This window comes from Doryrhamphus excisus, linkage group LG19, assembly GCF_037039965.1.
Source record: "Doryrhamphus excisus strain RoL-2023G ecotype Guam linkage group LG19, RoL_Dexc_Guam_v1.1, whole genome shotgun sequence".
NCBI classification, from domain to species: Eukaryota; Metazoa; Chordata; class Actinopteri; order Syngnathiformes; family Syngnathidae; genus Doryrhamphus; species Doryrhamphus excisus.
Window position 1 is genome coordinate 15,515,050 of NC_136375.1, and position 16,309 is coordinate 15,531,358.

The window sequence follows — 16,309 nt, forward strand, 5'->3', positions numbered from 1 at the left end:
AAGACCAGAATCAGAGCAGCTTCAAGCTATATTGTGTGGGACTACGCGTTTGTGTCTTGGCCACAATCCAGCCTACCAACATGGTGGTCAAACCCGCCCACGGCGTACTAAGGAAGGGAAGTACAGGTCAATCTTTGATGCGCATTGCCCTATATGATCATCCGTGAGGTTTCCAGGTCAGTTCACACTTTCCAATTCATCAGGACTTTACAACAACGGACTTCACGAAGGGACATTTGGGATCCTGTGTTGCTGATAAATGGAAGAACGGAAGAATGGAACAGAATCCAAACTCCAACTACTTCAAAGACGGATTCGTGCATTCCCAGACTTTCCGAAGAGGGGGATCGTGTTCAGGTAGGTAATCGTGATGTTAACCACCTAAGAAAATGTCTATATATTAATATGGACAAGAGGGAAGATGCAGATGTGTGAAACAAGACAAAGTACATCACAGGATGGGCTTGTCGTCACTCGTTCATGTACTTTTCTTCCATGCAGTACTGCACGTGGTAGAGATTTCCAGGGGCCCCTGAACATGTCATAAAACCTGATGATACATTTTAAATTTTGATTTAAAGTACATTGTCTTAATTAACATGTTCAAAATCAGATCCAGCCCATTTAGTAACCCCCTGAATATAATCACATTATTCAGATTTATTAAAAAAATATGCATGATCTTGCATTAATATCTTTGTGATTTTCTGTATTTATATAATTCTTTGCTTCTGCTATACCCTACACTAGGGGTCTCAAATTCAATTTACCTGGGGGCCACTGGAGGTAGGGTCGGGTGAGGCTGGGCCGCATCAGGTTTTTTACATTGGAGAACGTTCTTGTTTCTACAATGCAACCTTGTAAGGATCTGCAGAATGCTGTGAAATGTATTTGTTTATTAGGAAAATTCCATATTCACAAATCCAGAGTCATGTCATGCAAGCCAAATATTCACCGGTTTTCTTCTGAACTGAAAATATGATATGAATCACTGGAACTGATATTCAAAAACAGAAAAGCAGTGAAAACCTTTCATACATTGGAGAACGTTCTAAAAACAATTCATATGAAGAACAAGCATAAGTGACATGTTTTCTATTTCTTTTCTATTTATTTTTTCAAAAAAACATGTTTTCTAATTTTCTTCTAATTTGTTTCTAAAAAAAATCTATTTTTACTTTAAAAAACAATTCATATGAAGAACAAGCATAAGTGACATGTTTTCTATTTTTTTTCTATTTATTTTTTCAAAAAAACATGTTTTCTAATTTTCTTTTAATTTGTTTCTAAAAAAAATTATATTTTTACTTTAAAAACAATTCATATGAAGAACAAGCTTAAGTGACATGTTTTCTATTTTATTTTCTATTTTTTTAAAACATGTTTTTTAATTTTCTAATTTTTTTCTAATTTGTTTCAATTTTTTCTATTTTTACTTTAAAAAACGATTCATATGAAGAACAAGCATAAGTGACGTGTTTTCTATTTTTTTCTATTTATTTTTTCAAAAAAACATGTTTTCTAATTTTCTTCTAATTTGTTTCTAAAAAAATTATATTTTTACTTTAAAAAACAATTCATATGAAGAACAAGCTTAAGTGACACGTTTTCTATTTTATTTTATTTTATGTTTTTTTAAAAACATGTTTTCTAATTTTCTAATTTTTTTCTAATTTTTTTCTAATTTGTTTCAATTCTTTTCTATTTTTACTTTAAAAACAATTCATATGAAGAACAAGCTTAAGTGACGTGTTTTCTATTTTTTTCTATTTATTTTTTCAAAAAAACATGTTTTCTAATTTTCTTCTAATTTGTTTCTAAAAAAAATTATATTTTTACTTTAAAAAACAATTCATATGAAGAACAAGCTTAAGTGACATGTTTTCTATTTTATTTTCTTTTTTTAAAAAAAAAACATGTTTTCTAATTTTCTAATTTTTTTCTAATTTGTTTCAATTTTTTTCTATTTTTACTTTCAAAAACAATTCATATGAAGAACAAGCTTAAGTGACGTGTTTTCTATTTTTTTCTATTTATTTTTTCAAAAAAACATGTTTTCTAATTTTCTTCTAAAAAAAATTATATTTTTACTTTAAAAAACAATTCATATGAAGAATAAGCTTAAGTGACATGTTTTCTATTTTATTTTCTATTTTTATTTATTTTTTTAAAAAACATGTTTTCTAATTTTCTATTTTTTTTCTAATTTGTTTCAATTTTTTTCCATTTTTACTTTAAAAAACAATTCATATGAAGAACAAGCTTAAGTGACATGTTTTCTATTTTATTTTATTTTTTTATTTTTTCAAAAAAAACATGTTTTCTAATTTTCTAATTTTTTTTCTATTTTTATTTTTTCCAAAAAAACAAAACGCATTTATTAAAAACAGAAAAAAAACTAAATAAAATGACTGTCTTCAATGCTGCTGCTATGCCCTACACTTTTTTTAAAACACTAAACATAAAACATTCCACTGTTCTTGAATATTTAAAATTTTAATTTGACACAAAATAAGATGAAAAATAATAAACAATTGAAGCTTGTAATAAAATATAAAAAAAAAAAACATACAGCATGCATGTCAAACTTCAATATATCAAGGCGGGGGCCTCAAACTCCGCGGGCCGCAACTTTGAAGTAGAATATAAGTTTTGTGTTTTCCACAGAGATATATGCCCCATCCTGAAGGATCCAAATGCTTTGACGGCGGTTACTGACCTGTTTGAACAACATGTGACGACCAATCACTGGGAGGCGGACCTGATTGTCGGTAAGACGCATCAAAATATGATCTCATTTCTCTTTGTAGAATTCTGTGAAAATTCTAAGCGGTATTGTCGATATTGTAATTCGGTTCCGAATGTGTATAAGTACTAGGGCTGGGCGATATATCGATATTGTTCATATCGATGTTACGGAGGTCTCATGTTTCAAGATGGCGCCACGCAATGTAAGTTAGTTAAGACAGCGCCGTGTCGTCTGTAGCGTTTTTAGTGATTTATTTATTAATATCACAAGTTATTTAATACTTCCTTACTTATTGTTTTTTTGTGCCATACCATAAGCAGGGGTCTCAAACTCAATTTACTTGAGGGGCCACTGGAGCTCGGGTCTGGGCGAGGCTGGGCCGCATCAGGTTTTCCAAAAAAAACAAAAAAAAACGCATTTATTAAAAACAAAAAAAATTTAAAAAACGTTGCTTTGGTTCCAATTTTCTACAATAAAAGCTCTGATAAAACATTCCACTGTTCATAAATATCTTGCTTTTTATTTTTCTACACAAAATAAGATAAAAAATAAATAAACAAATCAAAAATAAAGAAAATCAATCAGTCAAAACACGACTATAGTCACATTTATACTCTCTTTATTTACAACATATTGCGCAACTGCAGGGTCTTGAGACACATGCTAACTCGCAAACTAGAGAGCTAGCGACCTAAACGGTAACCTTCAAGTTATTTCCTTTAAACTTAAATAGCCAAAAACTTACCACTTCCACACGGATAGGGAGGATAACTATTAACAGTTATTTAACCTTTAACATGAACATGAATCAAACGACGCTAACACGACGCCTTGCTAATCGCAAGTCTCGCCGTCATAGTAGTAGTAGTAGTAGTAGTAGTAGTACTATCTGCCCTAAGTTGTATCATGTGTACATATGTTGTATGTATTTGCGTTTGAGTAGGTTTGGATGCTCGCGGTTTCCTTTTTGGGCCTCTGCTTGCTCAGCGTCTGGGAGTTGGTTTCGTCATGGTCAGGAAGAAAGGAAAACTTCCAGGAGCTACTGTGTCTGTGGCTTATGACTTGGAGTACGGGAAGGTAATAAACACAATATTCCATATGCCGTTGGAATTGCATGGCTGACGACCTTTGTCCTTAATGACAAGCAAACGGTGACTTATAGACAAACAACCATTCACACTCACATTCATACCTATGGACAATTTGGAGTCGCCGAGAGTGGAATTGAACCTGGGTCTAGTAGCTGTGTGGGTTCCGTGCTAACCACTTGTCCGCCATGCAGCCGTATTTCATTATATGACTCTACATTCCAAAAACATGCTAGGTTAATTAGCCACTCCAAATTGTCCATAGGTATGAATGTGAGTGTGAATGGTTGTTTGTCTATATGTGCCCTGTGATTGGCTGGCCACCAGTCCAGGGTGTACCCCGCCTCTCGCCCCAAGACAGCTGGGATAGGCTCCAGCACCCTCTGCGACCCTCGTGGGGATAAGCGGTAGAAAATGAATGAATGAGTAAAATTAATGGGCTGCACAGTGGTCGAGTGGTTAGCACGTAGGCCTCACAGCTAAGAGACCCAAGTTCAATTCCATTGGTTTTCTCTGGGTACTCCGGTTTCCTCCCACATTCCAAAAACATGCTAGGTTAATTAGCCACTCCAAATTGTCCATAGGTATGAATGTGAGTGTGAATGGTTGTTTGTCTATATGTGCCCTGTGATTGGCTGGCCACCAGTCCAGGGTGTACCCCGCCTCTCGCCCCAAGACAGCTGGGATAGGCTCCAGCATACCCGCAACCCTAGTGCGAATTAGCGGTATAGCAAAGAGATGAAGATCATTTTATATCGTCATACATCCCCAAAATAACTTCATGTCAGAACCTACCACACTTGTTTGAAAATGTAGTCTTCAAACTACATGTTTTATTGTGATGTTGTTTCAGGCTGAAGCAGAGATCCAGGAGGACGCCGTGGCTCCAGGGCAAAAAGTGGTGCTTCTTGACGACCTTTTGGCAACTGGAGGTGAAATTGTTTTATTCATTCATTTTCTACCCATTATCCTCATGAGGGTCACAGGTTGTGCTGGAGCCTATCCCAGCCGTCTTGGGGCGAGAGGCGGGGTACACACTGGACTGGTGGCCAGCCAATCACAGGGCACATATAGACAAACAACCATTCACACTCACATTCATACCTATGGACAATTTGGAGTGGCTAATTAACCTAGCATGTTTTTGGAATGTGGGAGGAAACCGGAGTACTCGGAGAAAACCCACGCATGCACGGGGAGAACATGCAAACTCCACACAGAGGGTGGAATCGAACTCGGGTGTCCTGTCTGTGAGGCCTGCGCGCTAACCACTCGCCTTATAGTCCAAAAACTTTGCATTGACCAATAAAATGTGGGTGTATTCAGGGCGGAATGAAAAGGGAAAAATTCTAAAATTATAATTTTATAATTTAAAAAATTAATAAAAATATTATAAAAATATTATAAAAATATTATAAAATTATTATAAAATTATAATTTTTTAATTTTATATTTTTTTAATTATAAAAGAGAAAATTGCATGCAGATGTGTGTACACAAGGTTTTTTTGGGGGGGGTTCGTATGGCATTTTCAGCTTTTGAGTGTACACGTTTAGTATGGATTCTACGCAATGTTTCATAAATGAGGCCCCTGGTCACTAAGCATCAGTTACATTGATGAGGTATTGCCTTACATGACCTTAAATTGAGGCCATTGGGTACAGAGTCTGAATGACAAAAAAAAAAAAGTTCTCCTCCCATTCAGTGTGGAAGTGGTTTTTGGCTTCTTACTTTGTCAATAAATAAATTTGAGTTTTATTTGTTGGATCCTTTTACTAGTAAGCCTGCAATGTTTGTGTGACAAACGTGCAAAAAAAAAAAACTATAAATATTTGTGTCGAGTGTAAATTTGACTTGTATTTGTACTCCAGGTACCCTGTTTGCAGCTTGTGAGCTTATGAAGAAACAAGGTGCGGAGATTCAAGGCTGCATGGTGGTCATCGAGCTGACGGAACTGAAAGGTACGGACCGACTAAGACCACACAAGGTATTCTCTCTGGTTCAGTACTAAGGATCAACTCGGATCATCATTCACTTTTGAGACCGTACTTTATACCACATCAAAGTACTGTCAAAGGAACCATCTGTACTCGGTGGAGACGCCAGGAATTGTGGCCTCCATCCATGGGCAGCTGTTGCCACAACTGTATTTTTTTTTTAATATAGCAATTGTACAAGTTCCAGGACCAGATCCAGCGCAGTGGACCCGTTTGTAAAACAGCTTTGAGTTAGCCCGCATCAAACAAAGTTTGATTCCTCCGATATCAACTACTCTGTATTGTGATTGTAACAGTATTAAAGGAGAGAATATTATATTCGCACAAAATTCAGACCGCACTTGAACTATTATCATTTCTACAGCAAAGCATGCTGGGAAATGCATCATCTGCCCATTCCACACATGCCAACTAACCAATGCCAGGTTACACATCTCACGGATTGTCGTGTTTTTGTGTTAGCTCCTTGCCAGACATTTACAGAACGACCATAGTCATACATACATATAGACAAACAACCATTCACACTCACATTCATACCTATGGACAATTTGGAGTGGCTAATTAACCTAGCATGTTTTTGGAATGTGGGAGGAAACCGGAGTACCCGAAGAAAACCCACGCATGCACGGGGAGAACATGCAAAGCGAGGGTGGAATTGAACTCTGGTCTCCTAGCTGTGAAGCCTGCACGCTAACCACTCGACTACCGTGCAGCCCTACACTGTAGATGCCATTTTTTGCATTTTCATTATAATCCTCTTCCTGTAGATTCTACTTTAAACTGGTTTCTATCTGATTAATCGCAATTAATCAATTGCCAAGCCTAGTTAATATACAGATTCACTTGTTGTCATACAGTGGCGGGGGCATGAACATCGTTTATTTTTAAGAATGAGGCCATGTGCATTTGAGACTACATAATAATTCTCACCCAACAAGATATTAAAATAAAATGGTTTACATGCCGATTGTACGTCTTCAAGTGGGGGGGGGGAACCCACTTCCTGTTTACGCTACTTCCTTCCAACATGGGACAATGATGCACTTCTAGGGCCGTGGCACACTTGGATTATTGGCCCGAGAGCCTCTCCTCTTCTCCAAGTCTGCGTCTCAGTTTGTCCAGAACCACGCTCAGGTCCATGTTCTTGTTCAATTTAAGGTAAAAGTCCTTCCTGATTGGATGGATGGTGAGCCAGTCGGGGGTCAGCTCCGCCATCAAACGCATGCGTTTCTCCATTTCGCCTGGAGAGACAGAAGAGCAGATCAGCCAATCGTGTTGTTGGAGATGGCTAATGTTCAACAAAAGAAACATGAACTTTGTACGTGTAGGTCGCTTGCTTCGTTTAAAAAAAAAAGACACAAATGACACTTGTAGTGTGTCGGTCATGAACGAACGGATCAAAAGAACGAGTTGGGTTTTTTTTGGGAACGGAATGAACGAGATCACTGCCCCCTAAAATACCCGTTCAGTCCTTAACTGTCCAGGCAAATCGCTGGAACTGATTCATTTACAGAATGATCGAACCAAATGAACTAAAACCCAAAGCTAGCTTGTCACAGTTGGTGCCATGAACTGTCAATTTGCTAATCGACGTTTGCGTTCTACAAATCAAACACCGTCAAACATAATTACAAAACAATATGAAATATTTTGAAGAAAAGTTGATAAAACAATGCAAGGTTCATAAGCTACAGCTCGCTTGTATATCGCCCGTATCTTGTTGACCAACCTGACGTGAGAGCTGCTCTGAAGCTGGCGACCATCCGATTACAAACAACTTCCATGGTTAAAGCAGGTTTTTTTTCCGCGACAAAAACATTCCGAAGAATCCTTGCTAGCTCCCCGAGTTGTGACATCATCAAGAGGCGCTCTTCTTGACAAGGGTTCCTTGTCATCGCCGCCTGGAGCTTCTGGGCTTCCTTCGCTCGAATCTGGAGCACCAAACAGAATAAATATGTTAGTTTGACGACATTTGACTTCTTTATTTCCTTCTTATGTATCCAAGGGAATAAAACGCTACTCAATGCTAAACACTGACATTCCCAACTGAAACGAGTTCTGATTCCGAGTCGGCAATAAATAGAGTACCCGATTCCCTCATCACAACAACGAACTACGTTCACACAGCTCGAGTATGAACACAAATCAGATTTTTAGAGTTAAAATTCCATCTTCTATGTACACTGCCGCTCAAAAGTTTGGGATCACTGGAATATTTTTTTTTTTGGCCAGTCTGAGATACGGCTTTTTCTTAGCAGTCCTGTTATGAAGTCCAGCATATCCTGAAGTCCCTGTTGATACCGACACTGGTGTTTGACGGGTACTATTTAGCGCAACTGCCAGGTTTGTCTTAAACTACACACTCAGATATTGGTTTTCTTTGTTAGCGTTTTTGTGTCCTTGTTAGACCCAGTTGGCGCTGCTCTCTGAAGGGAGTAGTTAACAGCATGGTAAGAGATTTTTAGATGGCTTTTCTAATAATCTATTAGCCTTATAAAATGAAGTTGGATTAGCAGCCATAGCAGGAGATTGATGCAGAGGACTGACAAAGAAGTTATTGATTGTAGGCCTCTATGCAAAAATCTACATCCTTCTTTCAAAATCATCTCATTCATTTTCATTGTTTGGGAAATGGATACAAATGTTTAGGAAATGCATGAAAATGTGTTTTTCTTTGGAAAACAAAAACATTTGCAAATGATCCCAAACTTTGGAGCGGTGGTGTAGTTGTTCACCAAACATCTGCTTCAACTCTTGATATTTCTAAATAAAAAAAACACTCTTAAGTTATAAATTCCAGTGAATAATATCATTAGTGATTAAAAGTGGATAGCATTCCGATATTCCCAGGAGGCAAATACATGAAAGACATCCATGAACGCAGAAAGGAGAGAATTCCGATGGATAGACCAGTTAAGAGGTAGTAGTACACCTACCCGGTCCAACAAGGACTGGGAGACCCCTTTCAGAGCAGTTGGAGTGGGAGGTGGAGCAGATGTTAGTGTGCAGTTCCGCTTTTGTGGATTGGTCTCGGTACATTCAGGATTTCCATAGTCTGGTGTCTTCTGAACCAGAGACACCAAAGCCTTCGCCATCTGGGTGAAAGGAAAAACCATCACATCCATTGATCGTCAATGTGCCAAGTCTATTGGTAAATGTATTGATACCTTGGGAGTGATGAGAGAATGGGCTTTTTCTAACACTTCCTGGGCAGTGGAAGGTTTTTCAGTGCAAGGCGGTTGAGGCAATAAGCTGGGCTGCACATCCGGCACGGTGTCCACATTAAAGTTGGGGTGCCAGCGAGTCAGTTTGTCTTCTGGTACGCACACCGGAGGGACTAAGGAGGCCAGAAAGACCTGCAAAGAAAATACATGTGACCTCAGACACGGTTCCATGAGTCTTTGGTCTTTCCCAATGACTTTGAATGAAACAATGGTAGACGTTGAAAGGAATTTTTCCCATCTCTGGTCTACATGCGGAGTTATAGTCAACTAGGGATCGACCGATATGTTTTTTTTGGGGGCCGATGCCGATGGCCGATTTTGCTTGGGCCGATATTGCTTTTGATCCCTCAATTTACATGAAAAAATGACCATGATAACAAATATTATCACATACTACAGTATTAATTGTCGCTGTACCCTAGAAAGCGCCCATGAATGATACGGGAAAACGCCCGAAATGATACTGTGTCAAAGCCCAGGGCAGTGATACTGATAAAATATAGAGTTTAACCATGTCCAGTATCAGCCCCCGTAGCTGTCCACTCAGAGCGCGCTGCTCTGGTATCGTTCCCGTGAAACAACCAATCAGAGAACAGCGCACGAGCGCAACACAAAGCTGCCCCGGCGGATGCCTGAATGTAAATCATGCGGTGGGAAAATACATCGGCGAACCCACACGCATATCGACCGATACCGATACAAGGAAAAAAAATGCAAATATCGGCCCGATATATCGGCCGATCCTTACTCCAGAGTACCCGAAAGTCCGCAACAAAGACTGGTGGGAGTGAAAACTGAAAACCGAGGAAGGTCTCGAACTGCAAAGAACACACCTTGGCAACTTTGCATTTGAGTGGACACATGATACATAAATCTGTTTGGGGAAAAGAATATTCCACCCCTGTGAGACTAAATTAAATGTCCATTTGGATCAGCACTTTGGGAATTGAGGTTCGATTCTTTCCATTTGAGCAAATAAACGACTCATAAAATGTCTTTGAAACAGTTCCTGACCTTGTGGTGGTGTTTCACAATGGAAACAAGCTTCTGATGGAAGGTCCGTCTTCTCGCCAAAAGATTAGAGGCCGTCAGGACAGGCCTACCACCTTCCTGTTGATCTAAAAAAATAAAAATAAAAAAGAAAGATCATAGCACATGAGCAAATATTCCAATACTGTAATAATCATTTCCAATAATGGTTTCCACACCATGTATGATGACGGGTTCCACGGTGAGCTGGTAGCTGCCCTTCTTCACACAGTTGTTGAATGTGGGGATGTTCTTTTCCTGTCTCAATGTGTAGGCCTCGGGAAATACGGCCATCATTTGGCCAACGTGGTGCTCCTGAAATCGCCTGCAGACACCAGGAAGAGGAGGCAACTTCATCTTCTGCAATGTGACAATTCAGTCAATTCTCATAGCCAGAAACCTTTGCACAAAACCAGGAAAAAAAACAAGTATTCCACAAGCCTTCAAAAAATTGTACTGTATAGACCATTAATGCAACACTAGGGATGATCCCATCAGGGTTCTTTGCTGCCTAACTAGGGATGATCCCCATCGGGGTTCTATGCTGCCTAACTAGAGATGATCCCCGTCAGGGTTCTATGCTGCATAACTAGGTACGATCCCGTCGGGGTTCTATGCTGCCCAACTAGAGATGATCCCCGTCAGGGTTCTATGCTGCCTAACTAGGGATGATCCCCGTCAGGGTTCTATGCTGCCCAACTAGGTACGATCCCCGTCAGGGTTCTAGGCTGCATAATTAGGTACAATCCCGTCAGGGTTCTATGCTGCATAACTAGGTACGATCCCGTCGGGGTTCTAGGCTGCATAATTAGGTACAATCCCGTCAGGGTTCTATGCTGCATAACTAGGTACGATCCCGTCGGGGTTCTATGCTGCTCAACTAGGTACGATCCCCGTCAGGGTTCTATGCTGCCCAACTAGAGATGATCCCCGTCAGGGTTCTATGCTGCCCAACTAGAGATGATCCCCGTCAGGGTTCTATGCTGCCCAACTAGAGATGATCCCCGTCAGGGTTCTATGCTGCCCAACTAGAGATGATCCCCGTCAGGGTTCTATGCTGCCTAACTAGGGATGATCCCCGTCAGGGTACTATGCTGCCTAACTAGGGATGATCCCCGTCAGGGTTCTATGCTGCCCAACTAGGGATGATCCCCGTCAGGGTTCTATGCTGCCTAACTAGGGATGATCCCCGTCAGGGTTCTATGCTGCCCAACTAGGTACGATCCCCGTCAGGGTTCTAGGCTGCATAACTAGGTACGATCCCGTCGGGGTTCTATGCTGCCCAACTAGAGATGATCCCCGTCAGGGTTCTATGCTGCCCAACTAGAGATGATCCCCGTCAGGGTTCTATGCTGCCTAACTAGGGATGATCCCATCAGGGTTCTATGCTGCCTAACTAGGGATGATCCCCGTCAGGGTTCTATGCTGCCCAACTAGGGATGATCCCCGTCAGGGTTCTATGCTGCCTAACTAGGGATGATCCCATCAGGGTTCTATGCTGCCAATATTGATCATACATGAGTGAAATTGGCTGATACGGATATACTAGTTATACTATAGTTGTACTAGTTATACTATTGATGAAGTGGAAATGTTTATATGTACTATTGGCTATATTATGGGTCACCAAGGTTTTTTTTTTTAATTTATTAGAGCTACTTTTACAAAATGAAAATGACCAAAAGCTACTCATACATTATTTCAAGCACCAACAATATGAATATTGCTTGTTTTTACCAGAACATAAACAAAGTGCATCTTTCCACAACTCTTGGGGGGGCCCCATGTTGGTGACCCCTGGGCTATATTATTATTAAAAAGGGGAATCTTTGACTTTCTGTACTTTTTTGTATGAATTATGTCAATTTCACTTTGCTGTGTCCATCCATGAAACTATCAAATTAATTCCAGAATAAGGCTGAAACTCCACAAATATGTCTGCCGTTTGTTGTAAAAACTATTGCACAACCACAGAAAATGTAAATGAAATCTAAACTGTAGAGTCAAACCTACTTGTGCATCATATCCTGAACTCCTTGTTTAATCTTCAAGAAGGTAGCCGTCTCGGAACGGTTGAAGAGCATCGCAACCACCGTGTCCATACTCCTGAACATCTCGGCCAGTATCTTGAACTGGTAAGGCAGGGAGAGGCCTGGCGGAGTATCTTGGGCAAGGTTGTGATATTGCTGATATGCTGGCTGTTGAACGCTGAGACAAGGAAACGTAACGTTACATAGCTGATTTAAAAGTATCGTGGGTACATTTTCCGAGAAAAACTACAAGTATATTCTCACCGCTCTTGATCTTGTGTCTCTTTCTGGAGCTTTTTCCCCTCCAAGTCACTCTCCTTCTTTGCCTTAGCTTTAGCCGCAAGTTCCTTTGCTCTGGTGAGAGCTGACGTGGAGACAACGATGGAGGATGAAACCAAGGGTGCGGAAACCGAGGTCGACGATGTAGCGTTGGCTAATTCTGCTTGCTTCTTGATGGTCTGGAGGCGCGACTTCAGGGCCGTAATATTGTCTCTGGAAAGAGCCTGAAAGATGGCATGTCATGAGAGCAAAGAGAATAGCCGAGTCATTCCTACATTTTGGGAACGAGTCCCCATGATGTTACACACTATAGTTTGTTTACAAAAACCTTCCAATTCCAAGGAAAAGTCCACTTTTTTGGACTTTTGTCCATCATCCACAAAGTTTCAAATAATAAAAATACAAAAATTTAAAAATAATAAAAAATATCAAATTATTTGGGGCACTCTGGAACCCTCCAGGGGCACTCTGGAACCCTCCAGGGGCACTCTGGAACCCTCCAGGGGCACTCTGGAACCCTCCAGGGGCACTCTGGAACCCTCCAGGGGCACTCTGGAACCCTCCAGGGGCACTCTGGAACCCTCCAGGGGCACTCTGGAACCCTCCAGGGGCACTCTGGAACCCTCCAGGGGCACTCTGGAACCCTCCAGGGGCACTCTGGAACCCTCCAGGGGCACTCTGGAACCCTCCAGGGGCACTCTGGAACCCCCCAGGGGGACTCTGGAACCCCCCAGGGGGACTCTGGAACCCCCCAGGGGGACTCTGGAACCCCCCAGGGGGACTCTGGAACCCCCCAGGGGGACTCTGGAACCCCCCAGGGGGACTCTGGAACCCCCCAGGGGGACTCTGGAACCCCCCAGGGGGGCTCTGGAACCCTCCAGGGGGACTCTGGAACCCCCCTAAAATAGGCCTAATGACGCCACTGATATTAAGGGACTGTGTTTGCACGTGCATCAAGTATGCACAGTATCTACGGGTACACAATACACAGTACACAGTACACAGTACACAAAGCGAACAAGTAATGCAACAAGTGAGCAAAACGTTACCTGTGACTTTGAGCGCGTAAGTTTCTTCGTGGTCGTGCGTGTCGCTTTTTGTTGAACATTAGTTTCCTGGACTTGATGAACGTCTACTTGTCGCCTCTTTCTCGTCGTGCTGCGTTCCTGGGCCGCGGATATGATGTCCGTCTCAAAGTCTGTGTTTGCCGACGGCCGCTTCGGTGTTCGGGGACCGAGGGGGGTTTCTTTGACCGTCTTGTCACCGGTCGACTCTCCTGTCGACAAACACTCTGCAGATTCGATTCCTCGCATGACCTCCTCGCGAACATGGCTTGAGGATGAAATGAAGAATACATCTTGTTTGGACGAGCAGCTCGACCTTGTGTTGATGGTGCTGCATTTCGACCCGCTACGGTCCGCTTGCTTCACCGAACCGGTCCCTCCTTTCTTTCGCTGGGAGTAAAAATCGGTAACTCGAGCCTGAGCCATGTTTAATAAATAAAATAAAAAAGGACGTTCGGACAAAAACTACGCATCGAGGTGGACGAAGGAAGAACAAATAACTTTCGCGCGGAAATAAATAAGGTACGCCCATATCCGGTACTCTTAAGGAGCGCCAATGAAATTACCCGGAAGTAGACGTATTTTTAATGAAACTTCGTTGCCGCATTTTTGCCTAACATATGCGCAATTAGATTGTTTTATTTTTTATATTGTATGCAAATGTTCATTTGCAACGCTTTAAATTTAGTTGTAAGCGTAGTGTAAAAATATCAAAAGGGGGCGGTTTTAACCGAGGACTCAAAATACCGGGATAAACTCGTGTTGACTTCCGTAGTACAGGTTTGGCCGCCATGATGGTGAGCAGAATCCAGAAACATTGCACTGTGAAGGTATACTCAGCACATTGTTACGCTTAATTGCGAGAAAAATGTAAATTTTATATATTCAGTCTGATCAGTAAATAAAATCCATCCATTGAATCAATGTGTGGGCATGTGTTTCAAATTATCTTGCACGCCTCTCAGAGCGAGTGATTACATTACACACTTGTTGTCCACCTAACCCCGCCCCCCCTCTTGCTAACCATCATGGCGGAAGTGTTTGCAAATAGCATTGAGTTGGCCCGCTTCACGGACCTTACAGCTGTCTGCGTAATTAAGTAATTCCCTCGTATATACTCTGGAATTTTTGTTTTAAAAGTGGAGGCAGTATTGTATGTAGTACTGATTTCACAACACGTCTTAATAAGGGTGCCAAATTCAGACCAAAAATCAAAATAAATGAACTAATTTCATCGATTACTCATTGTCTTTACAAAGTAACACCTGAAAGGGGACCTATTATGCTTTTCAGACCAATAAATGTAGTTAGAATGCTTTAAAAAGTATTTATTCTATTAATTATTCTTTAAAAAGTCATGTTCCGAATACCGTATTCGGGTTAGGCTCCACCACTAGTGATTAAAAAAATACTTATCAGCCATGGTTAGAAAGCCGATGGTATTTATAATCCACCATTCTGCCCAGCAATCTTATTATTTTGTTCAAGAACATGCATGCATAGTCAACCATGGCTTTATTTTCACTGAATAAAGTTTGTCATTTTGAATGCTTTGCTGTGGGTTGTGTATTAGATGTCGCTAATCACGTGCACAGTCTTGCTGGGAAACTCAATTCTTCTTAATGATTGTAGTTCTCGTGAGTGACTCACTGAAGTGAATCTGGTTCTTGATACACTCGAGTCATCCGTCATCCAGAGAGGCCACAGCGTGAATTTCTCCCACATTCATTCACGCCCAGATATGTTATATGACTTTCTTATTTTAATTTAGCTACACGGTTGAGGAAGTGAACGAGCCAAAAGACGAGTACCCGTGAGTGCCGATTCATTGAAACACTTGAAAGTTTTTCAACGACTCTGTCAATATTCGCACATCTTTTAGTGCACAGAGCTCATTAACTTGGAACAGGTGGGACAGTCGGGCTATAAAAAGTTCTGGTGCGTGTTATTGGAATATGTTACACATTTCCAAGGGGAACCGAACCACTCGGTAATACAACACGGATATATTTGATGAATTTCATCACATTCTGACATGCTCTGAAAAGTTGTACCGATGCTGCAGTGCCAGTGGGTAATAAGTGCAATAGGGAAGTGACCAGGAACACAAAATGACTGCTCTATGAACGCCCTTCAGCCCATGAATCACATTTTCCATCCGAATACTGACTTCAGACCGGGCCTCCTTCCAACGCAACTTTTTTTCCCCCCCTGACGGACAGAAGAAGTGGAAAGTCGCCTTCCTGAGAAACAGACGTGACTTTACTTCGACTTTAACGTTTGGGAAGTAGAAGACTAGTGTATTGTTATGGTGTCTTTCCTAAGTAGGCCAGGGATTACGCTTCCTTTTCAAGTAACTTTGCCACTTTTTGTTATGTTTTACTTGTGGAATCGAAACGTCGCCACCATCGGGGTCTTTTATTGACCCGGACGACATGGATCTCCAGGTGATTGTTTGGCTAATTTACTGCTTTGTTCTGCCAGTCGTCTTATTTACAGGTAAGCCTCCATATTTTCACTTTAACATTCACAATGTGTGTGAACAATTGTGTGTTTTAGTGTATTTTCTAAACAGCTACCCTTATTATATGTTCGCTTACCATCAGTTTGTGTGCGGTTCTGTTCCGTAAGAACACCCATTTAACGTTTTAGTCGATTTTGGAGAACCTGTTGACTGCAGGACTAGAATAATCTATCGAGTCGATCCTGCCCTCGTTTGCTGGTGGTCCAACGTGTGTGCAAGTTTGGATGCGCACACGTTTTAATGTAATATTTGATGTAATACAACCCACATAAAGACACTTTATGGCATTTGGAGGTCCGTTGGAATGAATTGTCAAACATAG

General features: G+C 41.0%; 3 protein-coding genes across 3 annotated transcripts in view; 2 read left to right on the forward strand and 1 right to left on the reverse strand.

The window, feature by feature from the left end:
- Positions 1 to 204: 204 nt before the first annotated feature.
- On the forward strand, positions 205 to 6,808 carry aprt (adenine phosphoribosyltransferase). Its single transcript, XM_058057368.2, has 6 exons — positions 205 to 357; positions 2,668 to 2,771; positions 3,693 to 3,826; positions 4,691 to 4,769; positions 5,709 to 5,798; positions 6,004 to 6,808. Exons 1-6 carry the CDS (start codon positions 260 to 262, stop codon positions 6,051 to 6,053), a joined length of 555 nt encoding a protein of 184 aa, XP_057913351.2. The 5' UTR covers positions 205 to 259; the 3' UTR covers positions 6,054 to 6,808.
- On the reverse strand, positions 6,697 to 13,988 carry cdt1 (chromatin licensing and DNA replication factor 1). The gene is made up of 9 exons (XM_058057367.2): positions 13,449 to 13,988; positions 12,385 to 12,623; positions 12,104 to 12,298; positions 10,270 to 10,415; positions 10,076 to 10,179; positions 9,005 to 9,193; positions 8,774 to 8,932; positions 7,567 to 7,768; positions 6,697 to 7,078 (listed from the first exon to the last, which is right to left on the reverse strand). The coding sequence occupies exons 1-9, from the start codon at positions 13,887 to 13,889 to the stop codon at positions 6,906 to 6,908; spliced, it is 1,848 nt and encodes a 615-aa protein (XP_057913350.2). The 5' UTR covers positions 13,890 to 13,988; the 3' UTR covers positions 6,697 to 6,905.
- Positions 13,989 to 15,368: 1,380 nt separating this feature from the next.
- piezo1 (piezo type mechanosensitive ion channel component 1 (Er blood group)) overlaps positions 15,369 to 16,309 on the forward strand; it is a 55,555-nt gene continuing 54,614 nt past the window's right edge. The window contains exon 1 of the mRNA XM_078799256.1: positions 15,369 to 15,962. Coding sequence (XP_078655382.1) covers positions 15,899 to 15,962 — 64 coding nt within the window. The 5' untranslated portion in view covers positions 15,369 to 15,898. The remainder of the gene's footprint in view (positions 15,963 to 16,309) is intronic.